Genomic DNA, 17,123 nt, shown 5'->3' with positions numbered 1-17,123 from the left:
AGGATAGGGTCATAATTCAAAATGATCTGGACAAATTGGAGAAATGGTCTGAAGTAAACAGGATGAAGTTTAATAGAGACAAATGCAAAGTGCTCCACTTAGGAAAGAACAATCAGTTTCACACATACAGAATGGGAAGCGACTGTCTTGGAAGGAGTATGGCAGAAAGGGATCTAGGGGTTATGGTGGACCACAAGTTAAATATGGGTCAACAGTGTGATGCTGTTGCAAAAAAAGCAAACATGATTCTGGGATGCATTAACAGGTGTGTTGTGAACAAGATATGAGAAGTCATTCTTCCACTCTACTCTGCGCTGGTCAGGCCTCAGTTGGAGTATTGTGTCCAGTTCTGGGCGCTGCATTTCAAGAAAGATGTGGAGAAATTGGACAGGGTCCAGAAAGGAGCAACAAGAATGATCAAAGACTAAAGAGCATGACTCATGAAGAAAGGCTGAAAGAATTGGGCTTGTGTAGTTTGGAAATAAGATTAAGTGCGGACATGATAGTGGTTTTCAAGTATCTAAAAAGGTGTCATAAGGAGGAGCGACAAAACTTGTTCTTCTTGGCCTCTGAGGCTAGAACAAGAAGCAATGGGCTTAAGCTGCAGCAAGGGAGGTTTAGGCTGGACATTAGGAAAAAATTCTTACCTGTCAGGGTGGTCAAACACTGGAATAAATTGCCTAGGGAGGTGGTGGAATCTCCATCACTGGAGATATTTAAGAACAGGTTAGATAGATGTCCATCAGGGATGGTTTAGACAGTACTTGGTCCTGCCATTGGGGCAGGGGGCTGGACACAACGACCTCTGGAGGTCCCTTCCAGTCCTAGTGTTCTATGATTCTGTGAGTAACAATAGGCATGAATAGATTTAACCACAGGGTGGGGTTATTACTGTGTTGTCCCAGGGCCCCACCAGCTCTTGATCCGCCTCTGTGCAACCCCTGCGCGGGACTGACACCGAGAGCACTGTCAGACAGCGGCAGCAGCGGGACGCAGGCGCTCCTCCCCTCCCCACCCCCCGCCCGTCAGACTATGCGCGGCCGGAGCAGGCCGGGAAAGTCCCTGGCGCGGTTACCCGGAGTTCCCCTCGCACGGCGGACAGGGCACTGGCGGAAGGGGTCCGCCGGCTCTGATTGGCCAGCCGCCAGCCGTACATTCCAAGTGGTGGGTGGAGCCGGTCCCGGGAGCGATTTGCCTTATATGGAGCGAGGAGCGGTCCCCAGCCCCGACCAGCTGGGAACTAGTGCGCCTGCGCGGAGTGTCCTGGGGGCGGGGGAGTGGGCGGAGTCTGGGCCGGGCGTGTCTCGCGTAGCGAGTCCCCAACAGCCCTGCGTACTGCTACCTGCGCCGAACGGTTCCCGCCGCACTACCGGTGAGTGGCTTCGGGGTCCGGCCCCGCCGCCCTGAGGAGTGCGTAGCTCGCTGCTGGGGGCCCCGCTCCCCTACGGCGCCGGTTTTGTCCCGGGCGCGGGCAGCTTCGCGAAGGGGCCGCCCTCCCCCGCCCGGCTCGCACACGCTGCCCCGAGCTGCCGGGGCGCCCCGGCTCGCCTGCCCCGTCCTCGGCCCCTCACTTGTGGCTGTGTGTGTTTTGCCCAGGCCATGTCCAAGTCCCTGAAGAAGATCGTGGAGGAGAGTCGGGAGAAGAGCCTGCCCGAGGTGGACATGTGCGACCGGGGCATCTCTAACATGCTGGACGTCTCCGGCTTGTGTAGGTATCCCCAGGGCTTCCTCCAACGGGTTTGCCCCCATCTCAGTCCCCGCAGCCGCTGGAGCCCGTGACACACTGAGGCTGGCTGCTGAAGGGGCCCTTTCCGTGGGGTGAACAGCAGACAACTTCCTTCTCTGTCTGTGTCAGGCTGTGCAGCCTGCTACAGTACAGCCTGGACACTGAAACTCCTTCAGTTGTCAGTTTTACTCGAGCTCCCTGTCCCTTTCACTTTCTCTGCACTGTGCTGATTGGCCTCCAGATACTGCTGTTATCTGGCTCTTTTTATTGCGGTGACACCAAGTTACATCAGCTGACTGGGCCTCCATTGTGACCACTCTGCCATTTCTGGTGAAGATGCATTGAACCAAATGGAACAGTGTTTTCCCATCTGCTTAGTAACTCAGGCCTTCCTGAGAGGTGGTGGCTGTGTCATCAGGAAATCTCCCACTGCCATAGCCTTGTCTGCATTGATGCTTAGGTTGTTATAACTTACTTTGCTCAGGGATGTGGAAGATTTGCATTCCTGAGCCATGTATGTTATGATGAAGTAATTTGAACTATAGACATAGCCTGAGGCTTAGTCTACACTACCTACTTATGTTGATGTGACGCGATTGCTCAGAGGTGTGGAAAACCCACATGCCTGAATATTGTACAGTAGTTTTGCTGACTTCGCTCCTGCTATAGTGTTTAGGTCAAAGGGAGGACTTCTCCTTTTAGCAGAGATGTTATTTTCCACAAAGTATTACAGGGATGTTGTACTATGCTGCTGTGTCTGTAAGTGGGGACAAGCTCTAAATAGATGTCAGGGCGGATAAAGCAGTGGAGAGATGACAGCACTTGCCCAGTGTCACAAAGCAGGCAGAGCCAGGACTAAAATTCTGGTCTCCTGGTCAGGGTTCCTCGTTTTCTTTTTTTTTTTTAAAAAACATACATAAGTGGAATAAATTTTATTATGTTCACCAGAAACACATGGGCGCTCTGCTAATCAGACGGGTGGCCCGTGAATTTCTCTTGGGTGGCTGCCCAAGCACTCCATTTACAGGGATCATTGCTCCACAAGACCATACTGGTAGGTTGTGTCTACATGCGCACAATTCTTTGAAATAGCCATATTTCAAAGATTATTAAGGAGGCGCTGAATTGCATATTCAGCGCCTCATTAGCATTAGGATGCTTGGCGCTTTGAAAGCGTGTGGCTCAGTGCAGCTACACGGGGGTCCTTTTCGAAAGCACCCGCAACTTTCGAAATCCTCTTATTCCGATCAGTGAGTGGGATAAGGGGATTTCAAAAGGTGCGGGTCCTTTCGGAAAGGACCCCGTGTAGCAGCGCCAAGCCGCGTGCTTTCGAAAGTGGTGCTTTCGAATCGCCATGGCTGGAAGTGTCCTAATGCAAATGAGGCGCTGAATATTCAATTCAGTGCCTCATTACTAATCTTCGAAATGGCCATTAGCGTGTCTGTTTCGAAGATTTGTGCCCATGTAGACACATCCGTACTGTTTAAGATTAATGTACTTATTCCTGTTTTTTAGGCACAGGTAAGCAAGGAGGTAGAGCTCAAGTTCAGAACATTTCATGACTCTTTTTTTTTGGCTTTTTTATACATTTTCCTGGCTTACCAAAGTCCACCTGACAGCTTTGTGTCAAAATGAATTTGAAATACATCCAGACTTTGTGTTTTGATGGACACACTAATCCAGCGTATACCAGGCAGATGAGCAATTTTTTTTTTTAAAACACTTACTGAATTTGAAATTACTAAACGTAGTCCAAACCTGAAGCTTGGGCTGGTTTATGGTTGTCAGTTTTGTAAAAGACTGTTTTTTACAAAATGTACCTCGAGTCCAAATAAAGTTGGTTTTGCTCCTATTATTAAGTCAATTACTTATTTTTAATTTTTGAAATACTCAGCATCCTTGAACCTGAGAAATGTTAAGCAACTACACAACTTTAATACCAGCTGTACAGGCTCTGAATCTTTCTGTCTTGCATTTCCCCCCAGAGCATTGCTGTCTAAACACACAAATAAAGATTGTCTCAGTTGTGTCAGATTCATAAATGTATGTGTGTAGTACCACTGATGTCAATTTTGGGAGTTCCTAATGGAACTGTTCGTTTCAAAGGAAGCTACACTACTCATGAATGTACGAGGGTATGAGGAAGGCATTAGGACCCACCCAGAACAAGATGGCACCTCTGAAATCCAAATCTGGTGAAGTTATTGCTGACAAAGCCAAACAGATGGAGCGCTGGGTTGAGCACTACTCCGAGCTGTACTCACGCGAGAACGTTGTGGTTGAAGCAGCCCTCGATGCCCTCGAGCTCCTACCGGTAATGGACAAACTGGATCAAGAACCGACTGTGGATGAACTGAAGAGAGCCACTGACAGCATTGCAGCAGGAAAGGCCCCTGGTCAGGATGGTATACCACCAGAGGTAATCAAATGTGCCGCGGACACACTCCTGGAACCCCTACATGAGCTACTGTGCCTGTGCTGGAAAGAGGGTGAGGTTCCACAGTTTATGCGCGAAGCTAACATTGTAACGTTGTATAAGAACAAAGGAGACAGAAGCGACTGCAACAGCTACCATGGAATCTCCCTCCTAAGCGTCACTGGTAAACTGTTTGTTCGCGTCATCCTTGGCAGACTCCAGAAGATTGCTGAGGGGGTGTACCCCGAATCGCAGTGCGGATTCCGCGCAGAGAGGTCTACCGTTGACATGGTCTTCTCTCTAAGGCAGCTGCAGGAGAAGTGCAGGGAGCAGAGAAAGCCACTCTACATAGCCTTCATCGACCTGACCAAGGCCTTTGACTTGGTCAGCAGGGATGGACTGTTCAAACTGCTCCACAAGATAGGCTGTCCTCCACAGTTACTCAAGATGATCCAGTCGTTCCATGAAGACATGAGAGGAACCATCCAATATGACGGCACATTATCGGATGCTTTCAGAATCAGGAGCGGCGTCAAACAAGGATGCATGCTTGCTCCAACATTGTTTGGGATCTTCTTCGCACTCCTCCTGAAGCATGCCTTTGGATCTTCAACAGAGGGCATTTTGCTGCACACAAGATCTGATGGGAAACTGTTTAACCTTGCAAGGTTGAAAGCTAAGTCTAAGGTGCGAGAAGTCCTCATCAGAGACATGCTGTTCGCAGACGATGCTGCCGTAGTGTCTCACACAGAAGACCAGCTTCAAAAACTGCTGGATCAGTTCTCCAAAGCGTGCAAGGACTTTGGGCTTACCATCAGCCTAAAGAAGACAAACGTACTCGGTCAGGATGCTGCTGAATCCCCATCAATCAGCATTGACAACTGTACGTTAGAGGTCGTTCACGAGTTCGTTTACCTCGGGTCCACCATCACTGACACCCTGTCGTTGGACACTGAGCTAAATAGGAGGATCGGAAAAGCAGCCACAACTCTGTCCAGACTCAGCAAGAGAGTGTGGAATAACAACAAGCTGTACACTCACACCAAAATGCAAGTCTACAGAGCCTGCATCCTCAGCACCCTCCTTTATCGTAGCGAGACTTGGACCCTGTATGCCCGCCAGGAAAAGAGGCTGAACGTCTTCCACTTGCTCTGCCTCAGGCGCATCCTTGGAATATCATGGAAGGACAGAGTGACCAACACCTCCGTCCTTGAGCAAGCTGGAATCCCAACCATGCACACCCTCCTCAGGCAGTGTCGACTCCGCTGGCTTGGCCACGTCCACAGAATGAATGATGGAAGGATTCCAAAAGACATCCTGTATGGTGAGCTAACCTCTGGCAAAAGACCTCCCGGACGCCCCCAGTTGCGCTACAAAGATGTCTGCAAGAGAGACCTCAGAGAGGTAGACATCGAGCTGGACAACTGGGAAGAACTAGCAGATGACCGCAGCAGATGGAGGCAGGGGTTACACAAGGGCCTTCAGAAGGGCGAGATGAAGATCAGACAGCTAGCAGAGGAGAAGCGAGTGCACAGAAAGCACAATAAGGACTTGCCAGACACCCACTACATCTGCAAGAGATAGAGCAAGGACTGTCACTCTCGTGTGGGTCTTCATAGTCACAATAGACGCTGTAAATGAAGTCCTCAGTTGAAACTTTAAAGGGCGTGGTCCATAGTTTATGCAGACTGAAGGATGCCTACTACTACTACACTACTCATGTGCTTTGTTAGTCACTGAATGAGGGTCAAAGTGGCTTTGCAAACCCTTTGCAGGACCCAGTTTCTGCTCCTTTGAGCCTCTTGAATTCAGAGGGCTAGTTGAGTTAGGGCTCAGTTATGCACGTCGTAACTTTATGAACTAATAAGTAGGCTAAACTACAATGTGAAAACGGCCATATGTTACTTACAATTGTTTTACAAAAATGAATTGCTCATGATTTCTCTCTATTTTATGTAAAGTCACTTTTCTATATGTGAATTTTTTTCAGTTGCATTGGCCTAATTAAAGGGGTACTATGGACCACCATATTAATTAAAAATAACCTGTAGCATCAAATGTGTGAAGCAAGTATTAATAGTAGCAAACAAAACTGTGATTTTGCAGTTGGATTTGCATAGGTAAATCCCATTTGACTGCAGTGGGAGCTTCATGGAGGAGTTTGCCTACCTGTTTTTGGTTGTAGGAATGCTGTTCGGAAATAATCAGACACTTCTAATTAACATTGTAATATTTTCTTAAAAATGAATGAATTGTAATTTGCCTTGGACATTTGGATAAATGCACCTATGAATTGTTCCATGGTTCTTCTGTGATTGCTGATAATTAGCAAACTTTGGCTTTACCTTTAATCTAAAATATCTTGAGCCATATTAACTCCTGGCATGAGAATGTATTGAACTGACTGTTATGTGTCTAGTCTGAATTTGGTCTGGTGTTTCCAGCAACCTACTACTCCCTAGTTCTATGATCTGTTGAGTACTTGGTAATCTACTGAATTGTCATCAATACTTCTTCTGATATCTGTTGCAGGTAATCGTAGGAATACTGCTGTTTAAAGCAACAATAGGGTTGAGAATTCAGATCCCTGAAAGTAAGAAATGCAGTTTCTGAGGAACTAATAACTGCCACCCTGTCAACAGGTGTTTTATCTTTGAAATCAATAGAAGAGTAAAATAATTGAAGGCATACGTGTCCTAGAAGCGCTGAAGTTGCTTATTACTGGGTTTTTTCTCTTGCTCTAGTAAATGTAGCTCTTCAAAAAGCAATAGATAGGTTGATAGGAAAAATTCTTCCATTTACTCAGCTCTTACTTTGGGGCTTAGATCAGCTTAACTTTGTCTTAAAGGGTGACGTTTTTCATAGCTCTGAGGGATATTAAACTGACTTAAGTTAAGTGCAGACTAGCCTTACATGACTTTTAAAATCCTCAGATGCTTGAATCATGTTGGAAACTTTGCAAACCATCAAGTGATTACATGAGCTACACAAATGTGTGCATGCATACAGAAAATTAGATGAAATTATAGAGGGGTCAAACATTGCATATTCAGCGACTCATTAGCATTAGGATGCTTCCGGACGTGGCGCTTCAAAAGATTACACTAGAGAATGAAAAAGGACAGAGGCTCTGTTCCAAGTGATACATAATTCTGCAGAACTGAGAGGTTGTGATTGGTTTAGATATTTGTAAACTGTAACATAGGTTTTTTTTTTAAATATGCTGATGTATGCGATTTTTGAGCTAAAGAGCTGGAAATGTTAAGTGTTAGTTTATAAGTGAAAATGAAAAGATAAAGTTAATATTTCAATACTAATAAAATCTGATTACCTTAGGGTTAAAAGATTTCCTTTAACTTCATTTCTGCCCCCTTGCCTGCCCCCCCTGCCCCCCCCCCAAAAAAAAAAGCCAGTGTGGAATTATGGTAAGTGTGTTAAGATTTTAAGTTTAACACACAACTGTTGGCATTCAGAGACTTTGACTCTGAAGCTGCTGTATTAGGTGTGTGACTGAGTGCAGTTCTGTGGTTTTTCATAGTGTCGTACATAGGAGGCCAGTTATGTTCTTTCTCTTGCATATATTCTGGCTCAGACTCGCATTTGAACAGAATAGGAACAATTCTGTCTAGGAGACAAACTTTACTCCAATAGACTGAACACAAATACTGTATGTCAAATCTGTGTCGAACGCCATGTGGTAGCTACCCATGGTAGCATGTTGAAATAATGGGCAGGCAGGTGGTGTGTTAACCAAAATATGTTGTAGGTAACCTGTACGTTAGCTGTATGTTCTAGATAAGGTTTTTTGCTTTCTTGTTTACCTAGAATAAAATCTTTCTTTCTGTGTTTACACTAAAAATGCATAATGCCTTAATGCAGTGGTGGGCAGTCTGTGTGCGGCCCACAAGACATTTTGTTTAGTGTTGCCCATGCACAGTATTTCATCCACATAGATTATTTTTCCCTACCAACATTAGCAAAAGTGACACCTGTAAAGTAAGAGCACATGAAGTGAGGTGCAGGGTGACTACACACAGCACTGAGAGCCACGAGCTCCCTCTGCATGCAGTCAAAGTGCTGCTACAGTTCAGTTGGCACATCCTACAAATTCTAGGTACACTAGCAAAGCTAACTCTTCCAGGAGATCGTCTTGATTACAATAATCTTTTGGTCCACTGAGAAGAAGGAGGGTCACTCATATAGCCTGCTCACTAGCTCAGTTTGCCTGTTACTGCTGTAAAATGCCATGGATATGGCCAAAACCTAGGCCTAAAATACAATTGTTGGCGTTTATTAGACTTTCATAAAGGTTCCTTTTGTACTGTAGAAGAAATTGTTACATATCTGTGGTTAGATAAAAATAACATATTTCAGCATATAAAATGTTATGGCAGGTGTTGTCATGTGGTAGAGATACAATATGGAAAATACTAAAACTTGGTGATGTGCAATAGTGTTGTGTGAGGTTCTTTGTGAATGAGTTATTGGAGCCGGAGGCTGTGGTCTCTGACTAGTGTGATTTCTAGAAGCACCTGGTCTCTGCAAATTGGGCAGTGGTGTTGGGCTTGGATGACCATTCGTCCCATATTTGGGATGTCAAAAAGGCGTTCCTACTTATTTTTTAAAAGGGATGAATTGTCCCTTATTTGGGCCCTCTCCCGCCAACCTTTTCCTCCAGCAGGCACAGCTGCTGGTGGGAGTCACTACCCCAAGCCTTGGGGAAGCAGTGGAGCATGGGCAGCTGCCAAGTCCCTGCCAGTTCCCCGGGGCTGCCAGGGAGCCCACGTGGCTGCCGCCTCCTTCCCAGCTCCACGGGGCTTGGTGGATCTGCCCCTCCAACCCATACCTCTCTGTCCTGTGTTTGGGAGAGGGAGATATGGTCACCCTATGTTGGGCAGTCTCTTCAGTCCCGGGATTTCTTGCATTCTGCCTGAGCACATTTTTTTTCTGTCACTGCATTATATAAGTAAATAAAATGAGTTATAGTTCTCGTATACCCAGATTCCCTGTCACTGACTTCTTGTGCATTGAGAGGCAAACCTACGTGGCTCTGGACCTCTGCTGCTCAGAAGGGCACTGCTGATGTCTGAAGAGGAGGCTGTCTTCATGTTATATCTTCTCACAGAGAGTTCATGTAGTAGCTTTGGCATACTTGTCCTGTCTAGTGTTATATTGACAGATAAAATTAGATGGCAGTATACTGTAATAGTATGGTATCTACCGAGATTTTTGGAGCTGTAGTGGCATTGTTACAATGCTGACAATGTGTTCTTTCATTACTTCCTGCTTGTTGGTGGTATTCAGACAAGAAATACCTTATCTTAGCTCAACACAGCTCTGCGTGGAGCTTGCTTGTACATTTCCTTGTTTTAAAGGAAATTCACTTTTATCTCAGAGTTAGCGATTAAATGTACCAAAAATAACCAGCTGTGTGAATTAGTGGACAGGAAAGGAAGGTTGGAGGGAAAGAATAAAAGAAAAAAAACTTCTCAGAATATCAGGAATTTGCATATAATGTTCAAAGTTCAGTGTGCTCTTCCTGCCACTGATTTTTTTTTTGGGGGGGCGGGGGCGGGGAGGTGTGGGGGCAGCACTGTAGCACGGAAAGGAGACTTTACTTGTAGGGCAGAGCAGCAACTCTTGCAACTACTAGTACTATGGCTCTCCAAGCCTGCACTTGCTAAATCAGGCTACTTTGAATTACCTCCAGCCTATGGGTTTGGTTGCCTGTATTTGTGTTCTGCAGTAGATCTCTATTGCAACCAATATTTTGTCTGCAGTTGTTGCAAGTCAGCAATGTCTTTTGAATCAGTGGCTCTGAAATGCTTGTTTCTAGGACGTTTACGTAGTGCTTGTGTGAAGGGCTAGCCCATCTGTTGGTTGGGTCAGACTCTCAATCCCCATATGACCTTCAGGAATGACTCTGCCTTTGTTTTAGGACTTATTTTTGTGAGGTTTCCACTTCTGTTTGTGGACTTAGAATTCTAGCCCAATATAAATGTTCTTCCAAGCTCCATGGCATTAACCCCTCTTCCTTATATAACTGTATCTTTAAAAAGAGGTTTCATTATATTTAGATGCTGAACCTTAGCTTTTCCCCTCGGATGTTTTGCAGTTACAGTAGGCCCTTCAGTGGCTGAAGTACTGCGCCTTTACACAACACTAAAAATACACATTTGAGGTAACACCAAAGCTTAGTTTAGGAAGATTTTTAAAAGTACTGAAGTCAGTCCTGTGTATCTGACTGAAGGCATCTGAACATTTAAGTAGTAAGTACTGCTATGGCCCCTTTTCATCTCAAGAGAGGGTGGTTTGCAGCGGGAGTGAGGATCTATGGGCAGTGTTTGAGTCTGCAGCTTGTCTTATGGCTTATCTGTCCAGTATTGGATTTGCACGGTTGATTGCAGTAACCGCATGTCAATCTATTTGCGAATTCTTGAGTCTGAGAGTTTTTCCTTCGAAGATGAAGTTCTTTTGCATGGCTTGCAGATATCCTATCAAAGGATGATGTGCCCTGTTGTAGCTATCATTGCCAAGTATTTTGATCTGATGATGTAGACTCCCAGGAGTTTAGATAGATGTTGAATTTTTTTCATGGCATTTTTATGTATATCCTTGAATCTTAGCTTTGGTCTTCCTCTTGTTCTCGTCTCACATGACAGTTCACTGAAGAGGATTTCTTTGGGAAGACGTTGTTACCCATCCTTCTTACATGACCGAGCCACTGTAGTCTTCTGCTGTTGAGGATATCTATTAGACTGGATATGCCAGATCTTTACAGGATATCTGCATTTGAAACTTTATCTCGCCAGTTAATACTTGTAATTCTGTGGAGGCAGCAAAGATGGAAGCCATTCAGTTTTTTTCTCCTGGTTGAAGTAGGTGGTCCATGTCTCAGATCCATGCAGCAGAATACTCAATACATGTGCCTGGTAGACCAGTATCTTTGTTTTCACAGTCAGCTTAGGATTGTTCTATGCTAGTTTCATAAGTCTGCCAAAAAATATTAGCTGCCTTCCTGGTTCTGATATTCTGCTCTTTGTCCATGGATAGGTTTGTGGTAATGGTAGATCCATGGTAACAGAATTGTTGAACCACGTCTAATGGGCCTTTATCCAGAATGACATTGGGCCACTGAGGTGTACCTTCAGTGAATACAACAATTTTCTTCATACTTATGTCAAGGGAAGACAACTTGCAGGCTTTGGACAGAGAATCCATCAGTAACTGTAGTGTGTGTTCATTGTGAGCTACGAGAGCTCCGTCATCTGCAAAGAGGAGTTCCCTAATGAGTACTTTCTTGACCTTAGTTTTGACTGTGAGTCTTGCCAGGGTGGAGAGAGAGCCATATAATCTTGTGTGGAGAAATACATCACTGCGTGAGTTTTGAAATGTGCAATTTAGTGGAACTGAGAAAAATATGCCAAAGAAGGTAGGGGCAAGAACACACCCTTGTTTGACTCTGCATTCATTGCAAATGGTTCCGATGTAGATCCATCATATTGCACTGTTGCTTTCATGTTTTTATGAGCTTCAGTAGGGTCGATGGGCGGCCAGTCTTGGTTAATATACTCTGTATGGTCCTGATCTGCTGTATCAAATGTCTTTGTTAAATCCACAAAGGCTATGAATAATGGCTTTCCTTGTTCTCTGCATTTTTCTTGTGGTTGTCGAAGAGAGAGAATCACATCCATTGTTGACCTGCCAGCCCTGAAGCCACATTGTATTTCTGCCATAGACTTGATCTGCGAGTTTTTGTAGGAATTTGAGAATGACATAGGCAAATATTTTTCCTGTGATTGCTCAGTAAAGAGAAGCCTTTAGTTGTTGCAGGCATCCTTGTTGCCTTTGTTTTTATAGAGAGTGATGATGGTTGTATACTTCGTGTCCTGTGGGACATCTCCCGCTCTCCAACATTTTAGGCATAAGTTGTAGAGGAAGGGGATGAGCACAGCCTTGTTTGCCTTCAGGACTTCAGCTGGTATTCTGTCATTTCCTGGTGCTTTTTGCTTTGGAGAGAGCATCAAGAGCTTGCGGAAGTTCTTCCTCTGTAAGCTCTGCATCTAGCTCAGGCACTTCTGGAAGAGTTGGGATGAGGTTGTCAAGTTTAGGATGTATTGTACTGTTGTGGGAATAAAAACTTGAGCAGTGTTCCACCCATCTGGACATCTGCAGCTTTTTGTCAGTGATCACCTGTCCATTTAAAGGCTTCAGCGGGGCAGCTTTGGTAACGTTTGGGCCGAGTGCTTTCTTCAGTCCATCAGACATGGTTTTCAGGTTGCCCAAATCAGATGCCTTTTGAATATTAGAACATAGATGGGCCCACTATTTGTTCACACACCAGCTGGGTTCTCTCTGAAGAACAGAACTTGCATGTCAAAGTTGACCTCCTGTGCTCTGTGATGAGACCTTTATGTTATTCAGATATGCCTTGTGTTTTTCTTTAAGAAAAGGCCTAAGAATGTCATCAATTCACTCTTCGTTGGAGAATTTACATGTTCCAAAGGCAGATTTGGCACATTGATATATTGCATTTCTCAGCATGGACCGTGTTTCGTCAGGTGGTGTTCCATTTTGCAAGTGAAATCATCTGCAAAGACAGAGCATTTCAGTGCCTGTATGTTATTGACAGTATCGATCTTTGGCCTTCTGCATTCCTTTGTCATATAGAGTTTCTTTGGGACGGTTTTTGCTCTGCTGATGATCAAGGAGTGATCAGTGTTGCAATGTGCACTGTGGTATGTGTGTGTAAATTTGACAGTGTTGAGATGTTTTCTGCTCACTAGTACAAGGTCAAGTTGATGCCAGGGACTGGATCTGGGGTGGTGCCATGGAACCTTGATGCTCTTTCAAGTTAAAATATAATTGGTGCAGAATTAATTCTGAGAGCTGAATTCGAGAAGCCTTTGACCATTGCTGTTCATTTTCCCAATACTGTGTTGACTGAGGCAGACGGGCCAGGACTGATGGTTGCGTCCAACTCTTGCGTTGAAGTCACCAAGGATATACAGTTGTTCACCAGTTGAAAAGGAGTAGATATCTTTCTGAAGGTTATGATAAAAGTGTTACTTGTCTTCGGTGCGCGATGCCAGTGTGGGTGCAGAAGCACTGATAATGCTGACATCTCCTCACTTGGTGCAGAGCTTCAATGATATGAGTTCTGATTCAGCTGTGGGCGTATTGATAGATTGCTCTGAACAGCAAATCAAACTCCACAGAGGCAATGTTCCTCTGAACTCAGGCCCTTCCAGAAGACAGTATATTTGGTTTCTTTCACTGACCCAGAATCTGCCAGCTTGGTTTTGTGGAGAGCAGCGATGTTGACATTCAGTTTGTGTAGCTGTTGGTCTTTGGCTGCTGTTTTGCATATTTAGTCTATGTCCGTAAGGTCATAGGCAGATTCAAGTCCTGGACACATGGTCCATACATTCCAGCGACCAAGCCAGAGGCAAGTTGATTTATTTTGTTTTATGGCGGATAAGTCATTTACACCTTTTTTTTTTTTGGGTCTATCCCCATGCACCCAGTGAGGAAGGCAGATGTGGCAGGTCAACAACTTATTGACAGGCGGCTGTCCGGCTTGAGGAGGCTGGTAGCTGACCAGTGGAGAGCAATGTCTCTTCCCAGTGATGAAAGTGACCCGTGGCATCCTCTTCACCAACTGAGGAGGGCTTATAGCTTGTAACTGCCACTTCCCATGTTGTTTCCATGCTGTCTGCAAGGATGGAGTGTCCTCTCCATTTGGCTTCCTCTTGCACGCTGTATTGTCTGGGCTAGTGTTTGGAGCAAGTGCATTGCCTAAGCAGTGCTGCCCCCCTCATAGTCACCTCAGTTGAATCCAAAGAAAAGACAGAGTCAGTACGTTTGGAACTGAGGTGACTGCAAAGAGATGCTGGAAAGCAAGTTGGACAAATCCTCTTTGCTAACCGCCTTTAGAGTCTCCATTCCAGATCTTTTGTCTGGGTTAACTCCCATGGTCGTTGGCTCTTCTGAACCTATTCACAAGGCAGTGGGGAATTTTCTGACAGGGCTGTCTTCCCACTGAAGGGACAGTCATGCTCCCTTCAATGGCGGTGACCAGATCATGGTTTATATGCCATTTGGAATATCCAAAATAATCCAGGGACCCAAGTATCCCAGACCCTCATCTCATGCAGAATGAGGGGACAATAGCCTTATTTGATGGTGGACTACATTTGCCATGCCGCAACATTGTCATCAGATACTCATGATTTTTAGTTGGGACGTTGGATGCCAACCAGTGTCCCATCACATCCTGGTAATATTGCCACTGCTGGTACACGGCTTCATATTTGAATGACAAAGCACACTTATTTTGCAGCAAACCTTTCCGGAGAGGCCCCTTCCTATCCGCCACCTGGAGACGCGTCAGGTAGCATGCAACTCTACACCCCTGTGTTTACTGGGGATAAGATGTCTAGGTTACTAGCTGTTTGATATTATACAGGCAAATTTATAAGTTACTTAAACCACTCTGCTTCAAATAATTCTACAGTATTTTTGTACAAATAAGTTTTGTAGCATAATGACGCTACAGCAAAGGAAACTGTAGCAATCTAAACGTTAATTTAAATCAACAGGTCAACTTTTTAACTAGATCATGATGAAGAAAATTAAGACTATCCTTTTAGACTATTACTATATAAGAGAAATTTAATGCTCATAATTTAATGAGTATACTAAAATAGTCTGGTATCCCATGTGCTCATTCATATACTCCAATATTTATAACTCACATAATAAAGAAGAATTTTAAGCAGGATAATGGATGACTTGAATTTTAAGAACTGCTACATTCAGAGAATTTCAGTTGTGAAACTGTCTCATATTTAAGTTATAGGCAGAATAAGTCATCCCAGTGCCTTAAGTTTTCCTGATGCTCCTCATTCTAAGTCGGGCCCTACCAAATTCATGGCCATGAAGAACACACATTTTGGTCTCCTCCATGAAATCAGATTTTTTGTGATCTTTTTACCCTTCACTACAGGGATTTCATGGGGGAGACCAACATTTCTGAAACTGGGGCTTGGAGATCACAAAGGCGGTTGCAATGTTGCCACCCTAACTTCTGCGCTGTGTTCAGAATTGGGTGGCTGGAGGGCAGCAGCTTCTAGCCAGGCACAGTGGCCTGCCAGCAGCAGTGCAGATGGGTGGCAATTCCATACCATGCCACACTTCTGCACTGCTGCAGGCAGTAACATGGCTTTCAGAGCTGGGTTCCAGGCTACCAGCTGGCAGTTTCTGGTTGCCCCACTATTAAGGCAGCTGTGCTGTCAAAAGCAGAACAGAAGCAAGGGTAGTACCCTTACTTTATAACCTTGCAACCCCCACCCCCAGCAACTTTTTTGTTTGTCAGGACCCCTAGAGTTATCACACCATGAATGTTGAGGTTTAAATATATGATATCATGAAATTTTTCGTATCTAATGACCATGAAATTGACCAAAATGGACTGTTAATTATCAGACCTTTTTAAAAGTTGGTTATACGATTGCCACATTTTTACCATTTAGACTGTACTTTTACATGCCAGAAGTATGTCTGAAGTCAAGTTTTTCTGAATTTTTTTCTGAAAATAGTTTAGCTTCTGAGAATTGGATTAGGGAAAAATAGGTTTCCCCCATGATAAAAAACTCTGCCTATCTTTTCTATGAAAAACTTTAGTGTCCACGTCTTTTGAAGGAGGGCTTGGAATTTGACACAGGGTGGTTTATTTTTCCACAATGTGCCTTCTGCTTACTCATGAAAATCTGCTTAAATTTGACCAATTCATTTTTTTGGGGGGGGAAAAAGTAGTTTTTCACATGGTCAGTGAAGACTTCATTAAAAAAGAAAAAAGATTTTAGCAGCTAAAATCTCCAAGATTATGTTCTCCAGAGGATGCTCAAACTAGTGTATGCGAAGCGTTCGTATGCTCTAACAATGACAACAACCGCAGAGCCCATAAGGAAATAAATAATTCTGTTTCCAGAATAGGGTTTGAACAGTGTGTACTTTGGCTCCATGCCTGGTTAAATCACATTTAGTAACAGAGCAGTGGTTCTCAAACTTCTGTATTGGTGACCCCTTTCACACAGTAATCCTCCATGCAACCCTATATAAATTAAAAGCACAGTTTAAAAATATTGGACATTATTATAAATGCTGAAGGAGAAACAGGGATTGGGAATGCAGGCTGATAGCTCATGACCCCTGTTTGAGAATCCCTGCAATAAAGCAATATATTATCTTTCTTCAGATAACAGTCAATGAAGATCAGCAGCCAACTTTCAGATGAATTTATGGCTTATAGCTAAACCATGTTTTGACCAGAAAAGCCAAGCCAACAACACTTTTCAAGAAAATTATCCAAGCTTTTTTGAGTAGACTTCCACAACTCTGTCCAGGTCTCACAATAAGATAGAGTGAGTGCGTGAGTGAGTGAGTGAGAGTGTGTGTGTGTGCACTATCACAATTTTGTAAGAGAAAATGAATGCTCACGGTATGAGTGCATATGATTTTATTGCATATGGTACTGTTTAGACTTGTAATTCAAACAATACTTGACCCTTTTTTGCTATTACCATCCATAGCTTCTATGTCTGCTGTGTGATCCCTCTCAGAAGTAACAGGATAGTGCAGTTTGGAGCCTGGTTCTACCAAATCAAACAAATGCTATTTACTTATGTGCTAATATGGTCTCTAGACCAATATGATAATTTCCATATTTTTCTCAAGTTTTCATTAAATTCTTTGTACTTCCTATATCTTTTTCTGGGCTCTTCATTTTACATAGTTCAATGCTTCCAACATACCTTTTAATTTTCTAGATTAAATTGTGTCTCATATTTGTTCCCATACTTATGTTTCATAGAAGCTATTCTGAATGGAGAAACAATTTCTATAATTCAAAAGCTTTATATAGCTTCAAGCCCAATACATTGTGATTTTGTTATTTCTAATTTTAACAAAACCCTTTAG

The 17,123-nt window shown here is 44.0% G+C and overlaps 1 protein-coding gene across 2 annotated transcripts in view; it reads left to right on the top strand.

Annotated features, from left to right (window-relative positions):
* Positions 1-1,269: 1,269 nt before the first annotated feature.
* The window catches only part of RSU1 (Ras suppressor protein 1), a 179,519-nt gene continuing 163,665 nt past the window's right edge, over positions 1,270-17,123 (top strand). For both annotated transcript variants that reach the window (XM_074984813.1, XM_074984814.1), the window contains exons 1-2: positions 1,270-1,372; positions 1,597-1,708. In XM_074984813.1, coding sequence (XP_074840914.1) covers positions 1,600-1,708 — 109 coding nt within the window. In that variant the 5' untranslated portion in view covers positions 1,270-1,372; positions 1,597-1,599. The remainder of the gene's footprint in view (positions 1,373-1,596; positions 1,709-17,123) is intronic.

Source organism: Carettochelys insculpta, chromosome 2 (assembly GCF_033958435.1).
Source record: "Carettochelys insculpta isolate YL-2023 chromosome 2, ASM3395843v1, whole genome shotgun sequence".
Taxonomy (NCBI): Eukaryota; Metazoa; Chordata; order Testudines; family Carettochelyidae; genus Carettochelys; species Carettochelys insculpta.
The sequence above is the reverse complement of the archived record's forward strand: the minus strand, read 5'-3'. Positions and strand labels throughout refer to the sequence as shown.